The sequence below is a fragment of the Poeciliopsis prolifica genome, unplaced genomic scaffold (genome assembly GCF_027474105.1).
Source record: "Poeciliopsis prolifica strain line A6 unplaced genomic scaffold, Auburn_PproV2 SCAFFOLD012, whole genome shotgun sequence".
NCBI classification, from domain to species: domain Eukaryota; kingdom Metazoa; phylum Chordata; class Actinopteri; order Cyprinodontiformes; family Poeciliidae; genus Poeciliopsis; species Poeciliopsis prolifica.
The window spans coordinates 8,662,808-8,688,365 of record NW_026562387.1 but is presented as its reverse complement, the minus strand read 5'-3'; the positions used below and the strand labels follow the sequence as shown (position 1 = coordinate 8,688,365).

At 37.0% G+C, this 25,558-nt stretch overlaps 1 protein-coding gene across 3 annotated transcripts in view; it reads left to right on the top strand.

Moving 5' to 3' along the window:
* Positions 1-25,558, top strand: part of sema5a (sema domain, seven thrombospondin repeats (type 1 and type 1-like), transmembrane domain (TM) and short cytoplasmic domain, (semaphorin) 5A) — a 138,448-nt gene that overhangs the window by 75,318 nt on the left and 37,572 nt on the right. For all 3 annotated transcript variants that reach the window (XR_008606471.1, XM_055037520.1, XM_055037521.1), the window contains exons 9-15: positions 1,472-1,607; positions 5,749-5,953; positions 9,459-9,666; positions 11,563-11,680; positions 15,618-15,799; positions 16,997-17,140; positions 24,988-25,135. Coding sequence is in view for 2 of the 3 variants with exons in the window: in XM_055037520.1 (XP_054893495.1) it covers positions 1,472-1,607; positions 5,749-5,953; positions 9,459-9,666; positions 11,563-11,680; positions 15,618-15,799; positions 16,997-17,140; positions 24,988-25,135 (1,141 nt within the window). In the remaining variant the exon portion in view is untranslated. The remainder of the gene's footprint in view (positions 1-1,471; positions 1,608-5,748; positions 5,954-9,458; positions 9,667-11,562; positions 11,681-15,617; positions 15,800-16,996; positions 17,141-24,987; positions 25,136-25,558) is intronic.

The window sequence follows — 25,558 nt, the reverse complement described above, 5'->3', positions numbered from 1 at the left end:
TAAGGCATAACAATAAAAATGCAACTCCACTCACAAAAGCAAATGGCAGCAGTCTGCACTCACTGTGGTACTCCAGATTAATTCACACATTAGGTTATGATTTAAAGTTTGCATTTAAAGTGACAATTGCTTAGGGGTGGAAACTATTTAACAACCTGCTTGTTCTTGCTTTTTGGGACAGATAATGTCTGCCTGAAGGCAGCAGTTCAAAACAATGAAGTGCTGGGTGAGATGTGTCCTTTAGAGTGAACACTGGGGAGGAAGTTAAGGTTTTCAGCACAAATAGACTTTCAAATGGACCATTATACCACCAAATGTGTTACAGTGTGGTTTAAGGAATCATTAATGAACAACGAACCAAGTTGTGCAGGTTAAAATTAAATTTCATCTATTTTTTTGTTGTTGTTTACTTTAAATAAAATAAAAGAAAATGTCAGTTGTTCAGCATTTTGTTCAGCATTTTTTTAGTAACAATAGATCTCGCTGATGCTATTGGACATAAAACAGTAAATGTTTGATCTGATTAAATGTCGGTATGAAAAACAGTAGTCTTGTTTATCTGTATGTAAATATCTGTTGAGAAGAGTATTATACATTTTGCTCTGTACTAATACACACCTGGCAAAGCAGCAATCTTTCTTTCACATTCAGATGTGAACCATATTTTTTTATATAATGATAGGCATGTCAAGATAAACAGTGTGCATCTGATGAAGAGTTTGAATACATTCCATGCTTTATATGAGAAGCCTTTTACATTCTTTTGACTGATTAGATGTGTCAATTTTACAATCTAATCTCATACTAAGCATTTAATCTTCTGTTTTACTCTCTTTTCCTTCTTATTTCCTGTTATTTGAACTGTTGTACAGCCACTTGCCCTATTATTAAAGCTGAGTAATCGATTCTTTACAGTCAACGCCTTCATGCAGCGGACAAAAAAAAAAAAAAAAACATTTGAAGGGTATTGGAAACATTTCCCCCTACAGGCACAGAGCTTAATGAACAGCTGCACTGGATTATAATTCACATCGCCAAAGTCTTGCAGTTTGAGTCGAGAGTTAATGCTCTCATTCTTTACTTTCTCTTCCAAGCGAGGCGACCGGTACTTGTTGAAACTGACAGCTTAAAAAGTCAAAGCTGTATTTCAGCTCAGAGATCTATACCGTTAATCAGAAAAGCCGAGGAGCTTAATTGTGTCTTGTTGCTGGATTTATAGTCTAATAATGACAGTCACGAGCGATGCAGAGGGTGTCTGTCTCTTTAGGGTTTGATTTTTATTGTTGTTGCCAACATGCTGAGGTAATCCTAATGAAAGCATATAAAATCTGATGTGCTTCCATGTTGAGCTGAGGCTTGTTTTTTGTACATTTGATAATGCTAATTTGTTTTTTTGTTTGTTGTCTTTCCACTCTCCTTCCTTTTTTGAGGGGCTGTCTACACTTTTTTCCCTTCTATTCTCAACCATCAGAAACAGCATTGCTGCATCTGCAGTGTGTGCCTTCAATCTCAGTGCCATATCCCAGGTTTTTAACGGACCTTTTAAGTACCAGGAAAACTCACGATCGGCATGGCTGCCCTACCCCAACCCAAACCCAAACTTTCAGGTAATGTATGTGTATTCATCCACAAGGTATCATATTATATCATATAGGGTACCATAGCATTTACACAGCTCTAAGAGATTTTAAAATGCTCAGAGCTTTTTCTGTAAATTTGGAATGTTTATGCAGGATATCTTGGAAGATTTTAAAATAATCCATCCCAATCAAAAATGTTATAATAAATCCGTTTTACGACAACCTTACATGGTTAATGTCTCTTTTGAGGTCTGTATGTAAACTCCACATTAGGGATATTTTAGTGTTGATAAGAATATTAAACTAAAACAAAAGACAACCCAATGCTCACCTTTGGTATGATTAGGAAATCATGACCAATCTATCAGGAGACGGTCATTTTTGCACACTTAATGAAGAATAAGGGTTCCTCACCCATTCACCTCAGAGGAAGCTCTTCACATATTAGAATTGCTTCTAAGTATCTATTAAGTGCGTCTTCTCTCACAATCGCGCACATTATCACTGCTCATTATAAACTCTGTTGTATAGGTCATTCATTCCTTGAAGATATCTCACGGAGTCACCCTTAACAAACTTAACTTATTTTGCACTGGTAATTCTTTATGTTTATGCCCTTCCCTAAAACCTGAAGGTGTATGGAAAGCATCTTATTTTGATTTAAGGCACCATTCCATAGTGATGATATGGAGGAAATGTGTTATTAGCAGAACAAGTGGCTCTCGGTTTTTGCAGGCGTAGCAGATAGTGAAAGACCTAAGCCACCCTGCTTTCCATGAGGAATTGAATTCCCTATGAGGTGTGGCCACCGGTGGCTGACACTTGCCTCGCTTTGTGAGACGCTTCTCGTCACCAGTCTCCATCATGACGCCGCCTGAGCCAGCACATGCAAGAGCCCTCAGTCGAGGACTAACACATGCATTATCTATAATGGCGTTGCTCATGCAGAAAAGGCAAAAGGAATGCTCAGAGGGGGGGAAAAAAAGGTGTGAGCTGTGATGGTATGCTGCATGCACACATGCGCCCACACCAATAAATCTGTGACATAGAGTATAACTCTCTGTCGTCATGCATTCTCATATCTGCTTGTCAGCAGCTAGTTTAGCAAAAACAAACTTCATGAAAATCAAATTTCCTTATCTGGTCAGAGCTGACTGCAAATTTATGCCCTTCAATGTGCTAAAGGAACATCACATCGGGGAAGTCTGCGCTCCATATTTTTTTACGCTTCTCGAGGATAAACATGGATCTGTTTCACCTCTCTTCCCCCATCTTCCTGACTTAAGCTTGGGGACAATGTTTGCTCCTTACCAATGGACCAATTCTCACTTTATCTAGGTTCCAGTGACATCTTCATCAAGCATTTGTCAATGTTGAGATTTACAAGCGCAAGATTTATAGCTCTTTCTCAAGCCAGCACACATACACTTTCACAGAAGAGCAGGCACCAACAGGCATCTATAAAAATCAAGCAGCTACAAAAAACACACAGCTCACAGACCACATATAAAATGCATTTGTTGTACAGCTACATTGTCCTAAAAAGAAGGAATAGACCTGCCTGGTGAGGATCATTATGACTATGAAGAGATGCCTCAACACTCACATGAATGCATATTGGTCATTGATTGAGAGCCTAATTCTCAGTCTGCAGAGAAAATCCCTCCATTCATTTGAAACACACCGATTGGTCCTGCAGGGTTGGTTCAGGCAGTGAGTCATGTTCATTGTGCATTACTACTAATACTGTATTATATTGGGTCATTTTATAATATAATTTTATATTTTAAAAATAAAAAACGTTCTTTGTTCAGCCACGCAACTAGAAGCATTTGTTAAGTTTGACTCAGAGGCAAAAGAAAATTATGTTTTTGTTTTGTTTTGTTTTTATTTTAGAAAGGAATACAACAAACAGGGCAGACTTAAATAAGTTTGTACCTCTCCCTGCCTCTAGTTTAGGTAAATAGTTATGAAAACAATTATGTTATCATATTTGAATTGTGGAAATAAACTAGAATTAATCTAAAACTACATATGTTTTATATACTGTAAACATATTTTTTTTTCCATATTTAATATAACATAACAAGGAAAATATCCCTAACTGGAAGCTTATTTTACCTCAAATAAACCATATAAACAAACTGTAAATAACATCTTTAACTAATAGGTGAACTGAGAAAACAATGCAATTCTTCTTGTCAAGTCAACTTCACCAGAACGTTTTGTTCACAAGGGATTTAAAATAGGTATTGAAGCATTTACAACAAACATAGCCCAAGAAGAGCAAAATGTGAAAAATGTCAAGAGGTATGAATACTAGCTTTTGCAAGGTTCAGCAAATCCAACAAAGATTGGCATCAGGTGTTGCCAAGTGTTAAACTTTTAGTCACTCAGGAAACAGAGTCTAAAATGAAAAGCCATGATACTGGGAAGACATTTTAAACATGCTGCCATTTTGCAAAAACATGGTGTAAAACAACCATGGTTCTGAGTGCCACTTATGTCATCCTGGCAGGGCACTTAGCCCTGATGATGAGAGGGGGAGACAGCTGAGTGTTGGATGGGCCCTCAGCCAAATGATGGTTGTGTCCCTCACCTTGACTCTCTGCTCATAACATCAATTTTACACTGCATTTGCTGTAATGGAGCCTCAGTGGCCAGACCCAAATACTCTGTAAAATTCTGTCATCCTCATGCTTTGGCATTCTTGCGCACAATGCAAAAGCAGACCACAAAGGGAAACTTTAGACGTGTGTTGCTGAACATCCACACTGCAAACATTCAACATATTTTTTTCGCTGGCGGCAGGATGATTATTTGAGACATCAAGACAGGCAAGCATAGTCTTGGATGTCTTCTGGCCTTTCAGGGCTGCAATTTTTCACATTCTGAACTTGCAAGAGCACTGATCCATTCACTAGACTAGAAGACCTTCATGATAGCTGATCCACTAAAGGCCAAGAATTGATCATGTCCGTAATGCTGCCGTTGAAGCTTGTCTCCCAGGAACAAATCTCCAGTCAGAGTTTAGCCTCAGCTTAGCAGTAAAAAGGTGCAATGTTAGCATGGAAATGAGAAAAAGCAATAATGATACTATAATTAAAACAGCAGGAGTCTGTTTTGGGTGGAGTAATTGCCATGCAAGACGTTTTTTTTTTTCTCTGCTCTGTGTTCTGGTGGAAACCTGTTCTTTGTGAAAGATGCCTCACTTCAAAATCCCGACCTCATCGTTGGACATCTTTTACTGCGAGGGGCACGCTTGGTTAGCTTTAGTTTCCCTGTTCTCCCTTAGCTATGCTGGCTTTGTCCTGCATCTTGTCCTCTCCACTTCGAAGAGGAAAAAATTCACACCAGATTCATTATATCATTGAAATAGTTTTTCGTAGGCAAACATTAACTACGTACAGTGCCGTCTATTTGGAAATTTTTACATTTTACCATGTTACATGCAAAAATATAGATTTAACTTTTGGGAATTTTTTGTATTTCATGATTAGAAGTAGTAATCTATTGATGTGCATTTGTAATTACCACCCCTGGATAAACTTAGTCTTCAATATTAAACATTTTAGATTATAACTATCACTCTTACCTTTAAGAAATCAAAACTTGTCTCCATAACGAAACAGTAAAGCTAGAAAAATGCATTTATTTATGGTCACCTTGTGACAACAAATTTCCTCACTACTAAATCATTGCTTGTCCATCTTTGACTGATGCAGATTCAGTGAGTCTCTAAAGATATTACTAATGAAAACAATGAGGTCTCAGACACTATTTGAAGTTACCATTTCGGAACTGAAGAATGACACAATCCGGAAATATTATTTTCCAAGTAGCAATAAAGCTTACCAGCAATATGTATGCATATGAGTGAGAAATCTAATAAAAGAGATAACTACCCACTCAGGGAAACACTCATTCAGCCTCTTTCCATCAAACTCTGTGACTACAAAGCCTTGAAGTTAGGAGGATAGCACACCAACTAAAAGAGGCAATGATCCTCCTTGTTCATTTAAGCACTTCTTCCCTTAAATTTTCATATCTTGGTTTATTTCTGAAAAAATCCCTAACCGTATTATCCCGTAATCCTTAAAACCCTAGACTTTTATGAATGTAATGAAGTCTAATGTCATATTCTTCCAAACTTTTTCCATCTGTACAGTGTGGCACCATCAACTCTGGCTCCTATGTGAACCTGACTCAAAGAAACCTACAGAATGCACAGAAGTTTCTGCTGATGCATGAGGTGGTCCAGCCAGTGGTCCCTGTTCCTTATTTCATGGAAGACAATGTGCGCTTTACTCATATAGCAGTGGATGTGGTACAAGGGAAAGACACACTGTTCCACATCATTTATTTGGCCACTGGTAAGTACCTCAGAACAATCTTTTTTCTAAAAAAAAAAAAATCTATTTATGAAGGTAGTACAGGAGACAGTTGTTCTTTTAGTTTCAGAATCAAACTCACAGTCTTTCCTTTGTTTTTGAAAGGTTACTATATTTTTTAAGTTTTTAAAATATATGAACAAGTTGTTGTTCATGGTGTTATCCAATAAGAACACTTATTTGTTTTTCCTGTTGAAACTATATAGTCATAAAAACAAAATAATCCATTGTTTTGGGGTTTTTTTGTTTTTTGAGGGGCAATGCACATTTTGTGGCTATACACAAATTTAAGTTGTTGAAGGAAAAGCAAAAATGACTGGATTGTAATCACTTCTACCTATACATATAATAAGAGCTATGAAGAGCTATATATATATATATATATATATATATATATATATATATATATATATATATATATATATATATATAGAGAGAGAGAGAGAGAGAGAGAGAGAGAGAGAGAGAGAGAGAGAGAGAGAGAGAGAGAGAGAGAGAGATATAGCTCTTCATATATATTTTCATTTTTATATATATATTTTTTTTTTATTTATTTTATTTTATTTTTTAGATTGAAAGAAGAAACTGGGGATGTCTATGAAAATTAATATTCATAGACATCCAGTTTGACTAATTTTGATATATTTAAAACAAACTCAATTAATACATTAAATTTCATTAACTAACTAAAATAGTGTACAAAATGTAACTGTATAATTACTTACATGTGGTAGAACAGCTCAGGACTGAGACCAGATAAATTACCTTAATGCACACATTGTCTTAGTGTTTTATTCATCCTTACTTTTATTGCTGTGAATATTGATGGTTCTTAAAAAAAACTAAAAGGCCTAGGCGCTCGAAGGCCTTGAAATACACTCAGCACATGAAAGAAGTGTCTCATAAGAAGAACAGTACCAGTCAATCTGTATCAACATCATCAAGACATCAAAGCTCTTGCTTTGACATGACCTTCATGACCTTTTACCTACACATGTTCCACATATGTTACAAAAGGCTCATGCAGTTACTGAAATGCACTCATATAGATAACAGAAGAAGCACTTTTTCATGAAAATGTGATCCCTCTTCTGTATGCACCATAAAACAGTCAATAGTCATGTCTGCAGAGAAACAAATGGTGGGCACATGACGCATGTGCGGCCATTACACATTTACTCTGTCCGATGTGTACGTTTGGCACCATCTGCTTCTCAGTACATTGTTTGATCAAATTGGTGTGATTCTGCAATGATGTTAGACTCGGCAAGTTGCAGAAAACAGCAACAAAAGGTTTCCAGTTTACCTGTTATTTGATGAGTTGCTGTAATGTAACATTGGCGACAAACAGGTGTGCTGAACAGAATGTTGAATGCAGTGACCCACTTTGCTCTACTAATGTACCAAAAAAAGCCCGCTGGGAAATGGCAACATGATCCTCCTGTGTTATTTCCGTATATTTCACATATCATATGTGATACACGCATATGTACAGTCACTCTCTCTCACACACACACTTGCAGTCTGTTCCAGTTCACTTCCTCCATGCTTGGCATCTCCCTCAAAAACTCCTCTCTCATTGTTTGCATGCTACTGTGATCAATGCAGCAATGAACCAGAGCTGCCCACACTGCAAGTTCCCCAGACACTAACCAGACACTAATGAAAACATCTGAACCACTGCCAGGGCCATTGGCTTGCACTCATACTGTACCTAATCACACACTATTATTAACGCCTAAACGCACCCCACTGATTGGGGCCATTGTGGGGAAATCTAATAGCTCCAGCCGGGAGTTCAAAGATGTCTAAGTGTGAGGTTCTTTCAAACAACCGTGCAGCTTACGGAGCAGAGCGGTGAAGCTGTTATTCAGCCTCCTTAGTATTTTCTGCTGGTCATTTTTCTTTCTCAACGGCAGATTTGATGGAATAAAGAATATGAAACGTTAAAGTACACGTCTCCAGCATACAGCAGCACTTCAGTATATGCCAAATTAGATAATAGGACATTATGAGTTGTTTTAGGCTTCAGAAAGAGCCGTTTTATTCTGCCACGCAAAGAAAAGTTATTAAAAAAGAAAATAAGAACCAGGATTGTGTAATAATTTATTAAAAAGCAAAATTAAATTAAATCAGTTTAATAAAAAGGTCATAAATAAAGTTCTGCACACAACTTTGCAATCATACAAGCTGCTAAAGATAAAAAAATAAATAATTTGCTAAATTGGCCACAACTTAGCAAATGTCCTTTAACAAATCACGTTCCTATAGTTATAGTTGAATTTCCCTTACATTGTCTTGTAAAAATATTTATGCTCCTTTTACCATTTTTTTCACAATCCAATCACAAACGTTAACATGTCTCTTTCAGAATTTAAGGTGATAGAGCAAAATAAAATAAATCACTGTGAAGCAGAAGGAAGATTTTTACACAACTTAATACGCAAATAGTGAATGCCTTTGTGTTAAGCCTTCTGCAGCAATTCTTTGCAAAATCTCTTCATGCTGCAATTGCAGTTGCAAGTTTTTTGGCATATCAGCTGTGAGAATCAAATTTATTTTCATCTTTCTTGCAAAATATTGAGAGTGGATGAAATGTTTATGGATGTGTCTGAACTTAGTTTGTTTTCTTTTCAACATTAGCTTTCGTTTTGTTACTCTACGAAGGCCATAACTATCACTACTTTGTGTTTTTCTATCACATAAAATCCCAATAAAATCCATGGAAGTTTAACAAAAAACTGTCAATCTGGTTTTCATTCTGAAAGGTTCAAGTCTCTTATTGTACGTATTACCTCAAGTTGCTGCAGCATTACTGACCACACTGCTTGGGGCAAAACTTAACTTTTGCATTTCATGCCTTTAAGTTACCTATTAGCATTTTGCCCTTCTTCCTATGGCTCCACTGTATACCTAATTACCTTTGGCTCGCCCAAGGGACTGCAAGTATAATGGATTATGTTTGTTTTAGCTCTCCCAAAAGAAAATTTGCCTCAAAGTGTGTCTCACTGGGCCTACCTTACAAAATTAAAGGTCAGAATACATTCACGGTGACACAGATTTCCACCCTTTTCCACACGTTTCGCTCTCTTTTATAGCTACAAAGCAGCTTCATCCCTCAGAACATTCCCTTAAGAAAAAGTAGGCCAGAAATCATGCATTCAGGTGCCTCATCAACTCTTTCGTTATGTCTGCAGTGCTGCATATTGATGCTTTAACCAGGCTTTGTACATCCAGCCCTATTTCTCCCTTATTCCTCTTTCCGCAGCCTCCTCCAGAAAGCGATTGTTCTGTAGTTCACAGTGTTGAGTAGTTCTTCCCATTCAGCATACATTATTTGTTGGTTTTCCTCTTCAAACCCTCTGTTATTCTTATCCTGCCCTCCCTTTTGCTCTTCCCCCATTACTTTACCTTTTCTCTTGTGGATTATCGGCCCCTCTTTCCTCTTTGTGACATAATCCTCTCTTCCCTCCACTTTCTCTTCCAGATTATGGCACTATCAGAAAAGTGCTGTCTCCTCTCAACCAGTCCACGGGGAGCTGCCTATTGGAGGAGATCGAGTTGTTCCCACCCAGGAAGAGGCAGCCGATACGGAGCCTGCTGATCCTGCACAGCCGCAGCGAGCTTTACGTGGGCTTCAGGGACCAGGTCATCAAGATACCGCTCAAGAGATGCAGCTACCACAAGAGCAGAGAGTGAGTCCGTGAACAAAGGAAACACTATTAATCTCAATGGGAGCTGTCAAAGGGAAATGTGCAAACAAGATTTTCAAGCTGTATTTTGTTTTCTTTTTCATAAGATGGTTTTTATCTGAGAGTACCAGGCCTGAGCTAAAACTTTAAATCCTGCAAATCAGCTTTGTCTGATCCACTGGAGGTGCTCGTGGCTGTCCTCTGACTGCCTTCCCAGCTGACTGACCCATGCACAAAACCATGTGCTTTCTGCCTCGTGCAGCGTTCTGAAATTAAATCAGATATTTTGAGTTTCTGTCTGTCTTGTAGGCTGCCACATCTCTGAAAAAATACTGCCAAACTCGGGTGTAAAAGCCAATCAAGATTTGAATCCTGTCTATCACTGCACTGACAAATTGCACCTTCATCATTCCGTTGCACCGTTACTGTTGCACACCGCAACCTTAATGCATCATATTACAGCTGTTGCTCTGTAATACGTAATGCAGTCACTTCATCACATTCACTATCTCTCTTTTTATATGAAGGCTGAAAAAGTTAGAACAGACAAAACAGATAAAAGAAACTTCACCAAGGACACAAATCAGTTTCTAATAGCTACGTTTTATCTTTAACATTACTTTTAGAGACAGGCTTGAAATATTGGAATGATTCCTTTTTTGTGGTTTTGTTGTGTGGATACATAATTTGGAAGATCCCAAGCCCCTCAGGAAAATAGGCCCTGATGTTTGTTTCTTTTTATTCTTTCGTCTCACCTTGTATTTGTAGAGTGGCACATCTTGTCCTTTTTATTCTTGTGGAGCAATAGCGCACAATGTGAACTTCTTGTTCCTTATTTACAGATGCAACTAGACGCAAGTGATATATAATCTAGGCGTCTATTTCAGATCATATCGACAACAATGGACCGGAGCTAAAAAAATACCCAAATTGTTGTTGTTCAGATCATTTCAAGATTATATAGAATCAATAAAAAAGGACTTTGAGAAATGTCAATCACGTGAAAAGTATGTCCTTGTACTGCCCCTTGCACTGTGCAGTATACACTTTACACCTTTTTACTTATACTGTGTATGACTTATTTTACAAGAAGCTGAATTTTGTCTGTCATTTCTCATATTGACTCAAACACTTCCTCAGCCACATAGTAATGCAGAACCATCATTTTTACACTGAAGCACCAGCCCTTTCTCTTTTTTAGAGCTGTCACTGGGATGGATACTAAGGCATGTGAATCACTTGTTTCTTACTCATTCATTCTAGATTGTAACTATATTATGTCTCTTTGTTATGAAACCTCTCAGAAAAAAAAAAAATCACTGTTTCCACCGGGGCATGTCATGCAACGTTGATGCCTGCAGCCGAAAGATATGTCACTGCACTGTCACCACGGCCTTGTCTTTTTATGAAAAGAGTAGCTTTATTACTCTCAACAAACCATGTGCTGCAGTTTCAGAAAAGACATATGCCACAATATATACATATACTGAAATATCCTCACATTGAATATTATCTGAGCTGATGTTGAAAATGTAGTCAGCACACTACATTAAGGAAGAATTTTATGATGTTGGGCCCAATGCATGATCATGTTCTACATTCTGGGGCAATGCTACATATTTTTTCCTAGCTTTAATAGTGCTTTCATTTGTTCTGTTACTTTCTTTTTTCTATCTGTTTTCTCTCCTCTGACATGTTCAATTATACTTTCTGCTACCATCCAATCTCTGCTGCCTCTTATATTTTAATAAGACATTGAAACCACCACTTACTACCTTCATCAATTGTCTCCTTCTATCTAGTTGAATATATGCCATTCATTCTAAGGCACAGGCATCTGTGTGACACAACAGACTCACAAAAACCCTCTAATAGGGCCATTGTATTCCTACCCTTTAGAGCCTGCGTAGGAGCCAGGGACCCGTATTGTGGCTGGGATTTGCTGCTGAAAAAATGCACCACCCTGGAGGAAAGTGTCAGAATGAGCCAGTGGGAGCAGAGCATCACAAAATGTCCAGTGAGTATGAGCCTGCCCTATGATCTTTGCATGTATCACAGCATAAAGCAGTTTTTAATTCCCATATTTCTGCATAAATCCTAACTGAAATGTCAACGGATTTGCACATTAGTCCTTTAGAGCAAAGCAAAGACAAGCTGGCTTTGCTATTGTGCAATAACTAGAAGTTTCCATTATCTGCTGATCAGATTTATCCTTTAAAAAAATGTGTCTCACAGTGATAGGTGATAAAGCATGCAGAGTGATGTGAAATGCTTAGTTTAAATATTCTTTAGAAAAGATATCCTCTCCTGTCACATCTATGTGGTTATATGGTGTTGCAGCACTTAAATTTACATCCAATTGAAACTTGATATTTACATATGCTGTTTAAAAAGATACTTAGCCTTCTTACTCTGAGAGCAATAACTCAGCAGACAGCAAGGAGGCGAACTCGTAAAGTCCTCAGCTTTCTTGCAACTCCCCACTGCAGCTTTAGGGAGGTTGTAAAACTCGAGATCATGTCATGATAAACTGTGAAGGATATGTTTTCATGCAAAATGTGAGAGCCAACCAAATAATGCCTGTAAGAGAGCACCATCATTCACACCACAACAAGTCTGGTATCGTGATGGGCTTAAAGGCTACTCAGAGATGAAGATGCCATTATGAGAAAACAAAGCTTAAAAATCAGCCTGCAGATTGCATTTGGGACAGTGACCTTCATTTATGTCCAGTGATCTTATGAAACTAAAACAGGAATATATGACCATAATAGTTATAAGAAGACCAATAAGTAAACACTAACGCACTAAACAAAGAGTAGTTCACATGAAAACAAGACAATATTACAACAATAGCTTTATCAATAGTTTCAGTTGTTAGGACTCCTGCCATTCATCAAAAAGGTCCTTAACTTGGATTCCGACTGTGGTCTTTCTTGTCATCCACGTTTTGGTTGTTTCCATGTCTTTTGGGTTTTTCCTCACACTCCAGAAGAATGCATGTTAATTCAAAGCCAACCTCAGGTGGGACTGTGTGTGTGTGTGTGTTGCATGAGTGTGTGTCCTGCATGCATCTATGGTGCCCTGTGAAAAACTGGCAGTGTATCCCGTCTCACGCCCAGTGATCACTGGAGATCGGAACCATGACTTTGCGAAGATTAGCATTTTAGCAGGTACAAAAAAAATAAAAAATGGATGAATACATGGACATATTATAGGATTGCTTTCTGTCTAGTTGAAGTGAATTATCTATGCAGAAGCTTGCAGCAGCATTTCACTCTCTTCCTTAAGGGACATATTACAGTCTATCACACTTTTTTTCTGTTTGAGAGATATTAACTCACTTTATCTTTCATATGGACCTTATTGACAAGCAAAGCACATCAGATCTTTAGATGAATATTTGACACTCAAGCCTCTGAGGAAAAATCCTTTATTCTTGGAGATAGATAATCTTTGCATAAACAGCTATGTTTAAATAAAAACTGTGAAACGAATAGAAAACACAAACTCTGCTGTATATTTTCATTTTCATTGTTTAAAATACTTTATCTGTCTGTAATATGATTTATTGGATGAAATACGGACAGGGGAACTGATACCATTCATGTTGGCTTATTAAATATGTAGCTTGACTCTAGACACTATATGCTTATCTAAGCATAAAACGTAAGCACAAATAATCCTCGGTCTCCTCTTTACAAGAATTATTCTTAATAACATTTCAGTCATCTATAGAAAAGCATCAGAAAAGAAAATCACAACCTATTTTTTAGGCTGTTCTTTACTTGCAACGTCAGTAAGCAAAATGCAGCCAGCCATAATCTTCTAGTATTGTATTGTGTTTTTTTTTTTTCCTATCATTAGGATCACACAAAATGGAAAAACAGTGGCAACTTTGTACTTTAAAGACATATAATCTAAACAAATTAAATGTGTTGTTTTGCACTTGTCTAAAACCAGAAGTTTTACACTTTGCTGGGATGGAGCATACAATACATGATTCTTAGCTTTCCACCAAAGACATCAACAGACCCAAGGAAAGTAATTTTCACTGCTTGTCAATCTGGGGAGATTTAAAAGCACTTCTTGAAGTCTGTCACTCACCAGAGAGAAAGATTATTCTCAAGTGGAAAACATGTGATACATTTACCAGTTTTCCCAGAAATTGATGTTGTAGTCAGTTCATCTTGAGGTCATGCTGAACTGTAATGAAATGGCAAAAAAAAGAACTACAACCCAGACTTCACACACCTCCTCAGACACTGTTTCAATCTAATTGCAGAACCAGGGGCTGGGTTTTAGCAGGCTAAGAATTTTTAGATCCAGGACTAAAATTTGCACCTTTCTCCTAAACAGAAACAGCTGCGTGGTTCTGGTAAACCAAAGGAATCCCTAGGCAGAAGCGATACACAGCCCCTGTAGGGTATTATCAGAAAAAAATGCCTGAAAATGTCAATCATCTGAGATGACAATTTAACACTGACAGGTGAATACAGTAAAGCTCCATTATTTCTAAAACGTAACACTGAGAACAAGAAATAGACGTAGTATGCAGACTGAACTCCAGACAAGAAAAATAAATATATCTGTTTAAAATAGCCCATCAACAAGATGTGAAAGAAAAAAGAAAAAAAACAGAACATTTCTTTAATTACCATTACACTTGCACGCCCTATGAGTCCATTAACGGTGTGCAAAGGTTTATATAACTGGCGTAGTGTCTATTTGGCTGCATACTTCTGCAAAGTGGTGGTCTAAAGTTAAAAGCCAGCCAAGGTTTTGCATACTGAGAAGTGTTGTGTAGGCAGAGGTAGGAGATGTGCCTCACCAACGAATTCACAAGTGCCATCTGGCATTATAGTCTTATATCTGTGGTGAAAGATGTTTTACTTTTAAAAGATGTTTTAATCTCAGATTAATATTTTGATTCAAGTAAAATTGACATTCCTCACAGGTTTTTGAACTCTTGCCATATCTCCTATTATGCATTTGTGATGTTAAACTTTGTAAAAACATAATGGGTCTGTTTTGCCACTAGAATCTGTTATAGATTTAGATTTGGACTCTTGTTTTTTCTCTTCCAACAAAAAAGCATTAAAGTAAATTATGATAATTTTCCTTATGAAAGCCAGTGTTTATCAGTTGTTGAATATTACATTTTGTACAACCTTAAGTAAATAATTCAGTAGACAATACACAAATACCAAATCACTCACACTCTCAGCCTGAATGATGCTGCAATATTGGCTTTATTGGCTGCATCTGTGGAGCTGTTTGCTTCTTTGGCTGCCCATTGTTGCAGATGTTGTGTGCCCAGTCCAAGTGTTTCTCATTTAGGCACACGGCAAAATTCAATTACCAATAAGAGCAGAGGCCAGGCTTCTGCCAAACAGATGATGATAGTGCGCTCTCTTGCGCTGGTGTGATGATGCTTTTGCATTGTGAAATGATCCTGAAATGTTGCACCAACCCGGGCTCATAGCATCCTCAGAGTGAATCCGTTGATTGGCCCTTACAACCAGGTCATCACACTTGTAATTTTTGCTCTTCTAATATCTGATCCTTTCAATTTGTTTTGCTTCATGTATTCATTGACGAGGCCCCATTTTGTTTCTGTGTGTTGGTGTTTTATGAATGTGCATATTCCGAGTCTTTCTTTTTCTGTTTTGGAATTCCATTATGCCATGTAGCAGATTCTGTCTGACTATGGTTATAGCAGACAACTGCTCAATTTTTGACATTCAGCAGACGATGTAATGGATTTTTTTTGTATCTATTTGAGGAAAATTGATTTTTGTTTCCACCCTTCTGTACCGATGATCTCCCAGAGCAGCATATTCCTGAAAGCCACCCTGATGCAATGACCCATTTCTGAGAAAAAAAAACGAAAAAAAAAAAAAAAAACATGACAATCTACATGTTTTATTTTTGGTCCTGTTTGTCCCTAACAGGTCCGTAATGTTACAGTCGATGGGGGCTTTGGTGCCTGGTCTGGCTGGTCCACCTGCACCCACAATGATGGAAGCAGCTCAGGGGCTTGTCTGTGTCGGACGAGAGCCTGCGATAACCCGGCCCCTCAGTGTGGTGGCCAGAAGTGCTATGGGATCAGTGTTGAAGTTGCCAACTGTTCCAGGTATATTATTCTGATGCTGTTCTTCTTTATAATATTTGAATATTGTAAAAAATTAACAGATATACTCTGTATATGCATTCATTAGAAATCAACACCCTGCAAATAATTTTTTGTGACATTTTCATTCTGGTACTTAGAGCTTACAAGTGTTGATTAAACATTGGAGCTTTTTCACACTTTGTCATTAAAGGTTTAACACCGAGTTAAATACTGAGTTTAGAGAAACTGATGCTTTCCAGCTTACCTCATGCATGGAGAAAAATAACATTTGCAACTGCTTCCATTGGAACAGCTCTACGTTTCCAGTCACATAATAATTTCACCTGCTTCTGAAGAATTATTACTCATTTGAACCCTCTTTAATGAACTTCTTTACCTACATTAAGAAGAGGTTGAGTCACAGTCACATCTAAAATCATATAAAGCTGAAATTTCAGGTGTTCCACCAGACAGTGGCCTAAAAACAATCACTTGGTTCTTTGAGATTCTCATAGAAATAGTCTCTCTTTTTTTGTCATATTTGAAGGAGCTAATTATGTTTGTACCTCAACCAAAATTAGAGTGTTTTAAATTTTTAAGAAATGTTTGTTTGAAATGAAAAAGGACATCTTCAAAACTCTCCTGGGACTATTAGAGTTCTCTTAAATAGAAGAACAAAAGAATTTGTAACTTTTGATTTCAATGGCTACCAGGCAGTTTTAGAATCCATATATATATAAATTTGATCTTACCTTTAGAGCTGTAGATGGAAGCTTGCTTGATTGACCTGAGGTCATCTAATCAGAATCGTTTACAGCCCGTTACACCATCTTCAGGACTCAAGAGGACTGAATTCTCTAATTGCTACCACCTAGATTAAATATATAGGGCGATATTTCTAGAAAAGAATTGAAGACGTTTTTTCCCCAAGGACCTTTATTACTGCTTTAAGTTTTGTGTTTCTATTTTATGTATGAAACATCATTGTGTATTTTATCTTTTTTTTTGTTTTCTGAAAGACATTGACATTTGTATGTGAGAGCGGTTGTATAACTATAGTTTTACTCCCCACTGTGTTCGAGTCAGAAAGTTCAAGTCATGTTCATTATTCTTCAAGATAGTAGTACTGCACCAAGGCCGAATAAGTGTAAGAAAGTGGTATTTAATTTGTCTTTCTGGCAAATGTCCGAGATGATGTTACTTGGTGTATCATCATAGAAATGGAGCTTGGACTCCCTGGACTTCCTGGTCCCCTTGCAGCACCAGTTGTGGCATCGGCTTCCAGGTGCGACAACGCTCCTGCAGCAACCCAACACCTCGCCACGGAGGGAGAGTGTGTGTTGGTCAGAATCGTGAGGAAAGGTAAGAAGCAGAATCCTCCACTTCTACAGTGATATGCAAAAGTTTTAAACTGCAGATACTGTTGCCTCGATGAAAACTGACTTGTGTTCTTGAAAGATAGCCTCCAGACTTTAGTTTCTTCATTTTCCATCAAGAACAAGACATCATAGTTTGCAAGGATTTAATGTAAGAAATGTGAGCAAGATGGATTAGAAGCTGAAGTGTCAAGTTAAAAAAAGATCTACATAAAGCAATAGACTTGTATCAGAAAGTCTCGCCTTTGGTAAAATAAAAAGAAAAGTCATCAATAGCCTCACACGACACCTCAGAAATGCAAAACTCCTTCATCTGAGCCTTTACTGCATGAAGAATGCCACTGGCTCTTTGGGAAGTACTTATTTAAATGAATGTTATAATACTGCTTTATTCTAAATGAAGAAATCTAATAAAAAATACATATTACATTTTTTTTGTATTAACCCTTTTTTCTGTCAACCTAAAAATCCTTACATACGTCAATGGGTCGTTCCATCAGCACACCCGTGTCATGATCAGGACATTTAAGGAGTTAATATTGAAATCTTGACTTATGCAATTGTGTATTGTGTTTTCATCATTGTGTACTGATTAAAGGGCATATGTGTTGAACAAAGGTGGATGGAAAAGAAAACAAAGATCGAACAAACAGCAGCCGTCCCCAACTTTGTAACAGTAGTAAGAGAGCCTGTATTTGCTTGCAACTTTTCCCTTTTTCTTTGTCCTTTGTGCCCTTTCTTTTGTTCAACTCTTTGACAGCCAATTAGAGAAGGTGCACGGTAGGACTTAGCCTGGGTAATTATCTGGTTTTCAGACACAAACCATTCCATGACTTAAAGTTTTGGTGGAAAATAGTCACCCTGTTCTTAAAAGATGCTTGCATGGTTTCCAGGCACCTTTTCAAGTTACAAAATAAGATGCTGAGAGCAGGTGAAGAAGCACAAGGAGACATGCACAAAGCAACACATCTAGAAAAGGTCAAGGCCTTTTTTTTCTTCTGGTTGGTCTGGTTGTCAAGAAGTTTTCATCAGTTGGATAAACTTGATAAAGAACTCAGAAAAAGCGTTGAAAGCTTCTCGTATATTTGAACACTGAATATTCACAATATTTTTGCATAAATCTTAAAGCTAGTTGTTTCAATGGAGATTTTTTTCCTTTTTGTTGATGGAATTTACACAAAAAAAAATCACTGGATTTTTTTAATCGCCCTGCTGTAAAGCTGTAGAATGAAATAGTGCAATAACTACAGATCTGTTGGTACAGGCAAAGGAAGAATAGCCTATATATAAATCATTACCATGGTAACAGAAAGTGAATTTCACAAGATAGTAATTAGAGATGGACTTTAAGATCTTTTAATTACCTTTTTTTTTTTTACTTTCTTTTTCTTTTCTTTCTTGTGCAACCTCACACCTTTTTTTCTGGCCAACTGCAGCTCCAGAAGGAGCAGTCTTGAGTAATACACTTCGCCTTCTGGAGCTTTGAAAAAATATATATATTACAGAGTGACCGCCACGGCCCAGTTACTGAAAAAAATACAAGAGGAAAAAAAAAATAGCTGACTGGCTCTAAAAACCGCCGCAGAAGAGAAGCCGATTTTACCATCCCATTCTTTTCCCTCAGTTTTAATCCCGTTTGTGCCATCTCCAATACTCAGGCTCAGTAGTCACTCTGTTCAGTTATTTGAAACACGTCAAAGAGGTTTTAGGCTTGCTACTGGAATGGGATGTTTACAGGATTCTTTAAATTTTAAAATTAAAAACAGGTTGAAAATTGAAATATCAGCTGTTATAGTCTGTTAGTTTGCTCTTTCTTTTATTGATATTTATTTATTATTTATTTACCTCAAATCAGTTGAAAGCAGTGATTAAATGATTTCTATGTTAATACAGATAAATCTTAAATAGGCCAATAGGTATCCAGGTCTTGCAAGACATTAGGAGCATATTTTTTATATGTATTTTATATTTTTTAATTGAATTAAAAAAATTGTTTGGGCATCTATCAGTTGGAGTTGATTTGAGCGTTCAGCATGCAGAGTGAGTGAATGTTCTTCAATGCAAACAGAGCTATAGTATACAAGAATACAGCATAGTATGCAATGATTGCTCTTTCACTGATTTTTGCAGCAGAGGGACATGTCTGCTCTACATATGGCCTCTTAGAGTTGTGATATTCAGGCCTGGTCTAATAGAATATCAGGGTAGAAGGTGACATTGGAGCAATATTTACCCAAGGCACTATATTTCTATGCCAATAAAACAAAGAGCAAATATGCAATATCATCCCGTCGGTATTGGTTTATTTATTAAACTTTATTAGTGCATCGCCTAACCTTTTGTTTAAAGCATGACCTTTAAAATTTTTAATTGTACTGCAAGGTAGCCCTGCTGCTTCTTTCTGCTTCTATCACAGGAAGAGATGTGACATCTTAATGAATGAGGCAGCATTCAGGTGATTTAAAAGTAACAACATCCATCTTCACTAGGTGCAGGCACATGGGTTCAAAAGGGCAGCAAAGGGATATGTAAATTAACTTGTGCTCACATTTATGCATCCTCTTGAAAAAAAACAAACATTTGTTTTGCCTTTGTTACTATGTCTGAACAACCAGCTGTTGTTTGAAGTAAGCCATATGTAAAATAGGAGAAGTTAAAAATCATCGATCTGAATGCCGTCAGAGACTGGCTCCAGGTCAGTCTTTTTTTTTTCTTCCTTTTGCTGAAAACAAATGTGAAAATTCTGTTCTTTACATGCACCAGGTTCCCATCAGAGACATGCAATGGCTCAGTTCATACTTTGTTCTTGCATTGTTGCCTCAAGTGCCTCATTCAGATAAATGCCCATGCCATATGTCCATACATGGATAAATATACAAACAATGTCAAATGTAAAATGAAAAATGCAGACGGGTACAACTAAACCTCCTTTTTACAGCTCTATTTTATTGTCATTGACCCAACAAGCATCCAATAAGTTGAGTCTTGACTGTTTGCAGCAGCCAAATCCTTTAAAGTTAAAGCAAATGCTATGAAACTGAGCCCACACAGCAGCGCTGCGGGCTTAAATCTGGATGGTTAATGCCTGCATTTATGAACCTACTGTTGGCTTTTCCCTCAGCACACTGACAGCGTCCACGCTGCTTACTCAGCCTGTACCGGGTAATTAGCCTCGTTTTACTCTGATCAGCCCTGTGTGTTTTAGAGGAGAAGAAAACGGATAACACAAGATGGAGCAAAGCCACTCACTTGTGTGATTAGTGAGTGTGTGAGGATAATTTTGAAGCTCGAGATAATCTCCACTGCATTGATTGCTGATGTTTTTGTATTTTATTATTGCGTTGCATTCCTGTAGGGGTATTTTGTCCACATAAAAGCCTTTTAGCATGCACGTGAATCTGACTGCATACTGGACAGCCTTTCATTACCTTATCCTCACTTTGCCACACTCTTACTCCCAAACATATCAACTCATTGGCACAGCAACGATTGTTAAAAGCGAAAAGCAGCGAGGATTTTTATATCCAGAGAGTAAAGAACGTGGTCTTTGAGCTACTGTGAATAATGGTGACATTTTGGGAATACTGCAGCTGAAATGTACAGTTTAATTGAGTCTGAGGAGGAAATGGTATGAATTTAAAGCTTGTTTCTAGCACAAGAAGGCTCTGTTTTTCTTTGAAAAGGGAGTCATCTGCCAAAAAATGGATTAAATAAATATATAAAAGCAGATTTGTCGCTGATATAAAATCTGCAAAATGGTTCTAACAAGCCTTGCAATTTTCTGTAGTTAATTTATAATGAGAATTAATCAGTTCAAGTATTTTAGACATTACTGTAATACTGCCTTGTAAAACATTGTAATTAGAGATGAGCCATGCGTCTCCTGGGCTTTTATTAGCCTACGTCAATGAATTATGCAAATATTCATTAAGATTTGAAATGTAATTTTTGCTGTACTTCTTAAACAACATTGTCACAGGCGAATGCAAAAGACCGTGTTCTTGGTGGTTTGATTCACTCACATTTTCAGGCATAGACAATGAAATGTTTCCTTTAGTCTACATCAGAGATGCAAAGCTCACTCAACTGAACGTGCATTTTTAGAGTCCTTTTTTTTCTAGGTTCTCTAGTTGATTGACAAGGATTGAAGTATTGAAATAACCTCATTGTATTACACTTCTAAATTTAGCAGTTTATTTCACAGGAAGACCATTTCCAACTCAAAGCGGAAAAAGTCATCCATTCTGTTCATCTTATCTGATGTTGGGTAGAGCAGGTAGCAAGCTCAGCAAGAATACTCCGACATCCCTCTCCTCAGCAATGTCTCTCCAGTTAGGAGATGCTTGTAAAGCAAAAGCAAGAGTTGTGTCTGTATTGTCAATAAAAGGACAAGCAGGTCCTTGAGCTCTTGTTGTTCTTGTAACAGATCTCAAGATGTTGTAATAAAGAAAAGGTCCTCTGATTTGGACATCTCAGTATCTAATCCTTGCAGACGTAAATCTGTTTCAGTCTTCAAGCAATAACTTTAAACTTTCACTGAAAAAGTTCACTACCCGGTGTAAGGCAGACAGTGAATTCCTTTTGCATTACCTTGCAGCGGTGGGGGAAAAAAAAAAAAACAACATTTTTATCTAACAACTGAACGACTTGAAAACATAATTGAACATTGAAAGGAGAAAACAATGACATATTTGATGTTTAAATGTACTTAAAACAAATTTGGAGTTGCTCAAATGAGCTCACCAAGCCTTACTTTGAACATCTTCGTACAGGACAACCATAAAAAGGTCAATTTTTCACCTGATTTTTAAAATTTAAATGAAGACAAAAATTGGTGAACCTTAAATATGCAGCAGAAAAACATGTGTATCTCCAATGTTTGCCTGGATGGTTGTTAAGCATGAATAGGTGCATACCTAACTTATTTACTAATATTCACCCTAACCCTAGAACTCACATTATGTTAGCTATGATACTTTTACATTGTACTTTTTTAAAATATCTGATTGGGAACCACTGTACAGAACAAGTTCCTATAATAACTGATGCTCAGAATTAGGGATGCAGAGAGATACTTTCTTAACGGCCGTACTAAATCTAAATTCAATAAAATACAATATGGATTTTGTACAATGTACATAAACCTCTTAGAGGTTTTGTCAACAAGTTTCTAGAAAACTAGAGCATTCACAGTGCCATGTGTTCTGGATCTCAAGCTCACTGCTCTAATAGAGCTATCAGACATAAATATTGTTTCATGATGTAAATTTTTAGCTCTTTATGTCTGGCTTTAGTTTGCTTATGCATTATTGCACCTGTCCTTGACTTTATCCTTATCTACAGCTTCAATTAATGTTTTAAGCACCTTTCAGATAAGTAATTTAATGCTCTTTTCTTCCCAAAAGCAGTAGGCAGCAATTTTCAGCAAGAACCTGATATATCATTGTTCATGATAACACACAACTGTGCTTGCCTTGAAACACAAAAGATTATTAGAAGCTTTTTCTTAAAACTCATTAGAGCACATCTTAACCCTAACCCTAAAATGTATTTTATTTTCTGAACTTTGCTGACTTGACCATCTGGACATCCTATTGAATAATTTTGTTCAATAAAATGAATAAAATCAATTATGGTATAATTTTTTTTGAAAATCCTTGGTGTCATTTTTTAAATTTCTTTTTGAGACCCTAACACCATCACATCATCCAGTCAGCATGTATTTTACTCTGGGATTTAGCAGATATTTTCCACAGTTTATTTTATGAAGTTTCAGTTTGATAAGTACAATTCCTTGCATTTGCATTTTGAGTAGTTTTGTTCTTGTTTGAGCACGCACTAGAAACACTTGTATTTCTCTAACTCCATTGACTTCTTCTTTATTAAAGTACATAATTTTGTATTTTGTTAATTGTGTGCAAGTCAGTCTGAGTTCACCCTGGGTTACTTAAAGGAAATGGTACAAAGCTGTGTTCCAGTAACAGTGTCATGTCAGATCACCCAGATAGAAAGTGTTTCTGGATCACTGCTTCTGTTTCTCTTTGTTGTGCATTTGCTCTCTTTTCAAACCCCCAGTTGGTCGTGTCAGATGGATGTTCAAGCTGAGATAGGTTCTGCTGGAAGTTTCTTCCTGCTAAAGCTTATTCAACTGTTTTAAATGTTGAAATGAAAATTCCCAGATAGTACAGATGTTTAAGTATTGTGACTGATGAGAATTTATCTTTTAAAACACATATTGAAAAATTGGTCCCTAAGCTGAAACTTAAATCATGTTTCTTTTTTAGAAACAGAAAGTGTTTCTCAAACCAAGACTGAAGGCACCTGTTTAGTTAAATCATTTCCCTATAATGGATCCTGATTACCTGATGAACTCTATATTCCAGTATTTGAAAAAATTGGAAATTATGTTACTGTGCTTTCCATTTAATAACTAATTGTAAATATGGAGTATAACCTCAATAAGCTTTTTCTTATTAAATAAGAGATGCATAGAGTTGTTTCTTCATTTTTATTTCACCTGAAATCTGTTGTCTTTGTAAGCCTTAATTTTCCATCGCAAGAGAAAAGCATTGACAAATTCTGAATTATGTGGAGTGGGGAGCAGAAAGCATTTGTGCTTATAGGACCCAAATGGCAAGCAAAAATTATTAAAGGCATTATTTACTGCTACTTACCTGTGCAGTGATCGGAGAGAAGAATGCAGCAGAAGTTTCTTTATTAATCTCTGCTGTAATTTCTTCTCTCTATGCAAAATATGAATGCAAAAAAAAAAAAAAACATTTTATCGTTTAATTGAATACCACTGCATATTCTCTTTAATTCCAATTTTTGCATTTAAAAGAAAGATATAAGCATTATGCTGCCGTTTAACGTGAGGGAAATAAAACAAGAGCTGATTCGTTTGACTTGTCTGGTTGCACTCTATTGACTTGGGCTAATAGAGACTGCAGATTGGACTGACGGAATGTGGTCGATTGCAGAAATATTGATAAAGCCGTTTGGCAATCCAGTTGGAAATAAAAGTGACAAGGGGACAGATAAGATGGAACAATTTCTGAACACTACAAGAATGTCACAAGTAGCTAATTGCCCATGCTTGGCGTTTGAACAGCCCATCAGTCAGTTCAAAATGGCTGTTTCACTTAAATTTGCATTAGCATGACAACAAAATATATATACTATAGATTATCTAAACTATAGATTCTTTAAAGTACAGTTTTGTAATTTATGAAAACTCTTTGTTCTCAATTTTCGCAAAATTGCTGTTCATCTTTGTTAACTCATTATTATGCATCGTCTTATCTTGTGAGCTTGTTGTTTTGAGAGTATATCAAAAGCAGTGGCTGGTTTTGACCAAATTTACCAGTGGACTCAGTGTTTTTTAACGTGACCACAAAACAAACAAACAAATAAAAAGAAACAACAAAAGAAAAGGATGATTTCATTTATTCAAAGAGTCATGGAGCCAAATAACCACACATTGACACAGGTCCTGATGCTAAATTATATTTCTCTATTATATTTTGTTCACTATCTAAATCTTAAAACCTAAAAAAAAGAGATAATCCATTGTTGCACCAGGCTACAAACAGGCATAGGAAATGTGGAAAGTGTGGAAAGTGTGGGTTTTGTATTTCATATTTTTGATTGCTCTTGATTCTGTGCTTTCAAAGGCTGTTGATTGTGGATTTAAGTTATGGCTATGCTTCTGTAGGTTCATGGCTGTAGGTTCATGGCTGAGTTCACCGTGTAAAAACTTGATCTTGTGCTCTATGTGACAACCAGAAGGAACTAACGTCATCCCTTTGTGTTATTTTCCATCCTCCCCTCAAGGTACTGTAACGAACACCTGCCCTGCCCTCCCCATGTGTACTGGTCGGCCTGGTCGGCTTGGGAACGTTGCAACGTGCCCTGTGGCGGAGGCATCCAATCCCGACGCAGAACCTGTGAGAATGGCAATGACTGTCCAGGGTGTGGTCAGGTATGTCACTCAAAATAATATTACTCATGCAATGCTCTGCTATTTGCTTTCATCTCTGGCTGCTCACTATTAAGGGACTTGGTTCTAACCCAATTGATCCGATGAACACCCAGAAGTAATGAAACTGGAACATTGAACATGACCAAATCCCCTGGCTCTATTTATGCAGTGGTGGCAAGCCATCAGATTTATTACCAAGACCTATTTAATGTTTCATACACACACACACACAAACACACACACACAGTAATCACTATGCATATGAATAGGCTTATTTTCTGTCACAAAGCTTCCTCCAAAGCTCAGATGATGCAAGACAGGGTTGAAATACAACCCTTGATGAAAGAATGATGTGACACTTGTGTTATTTCTGGTTTCTATTTTCCATACAAACATTCTCTGTTCCACAGTAGTGGTAAAAAT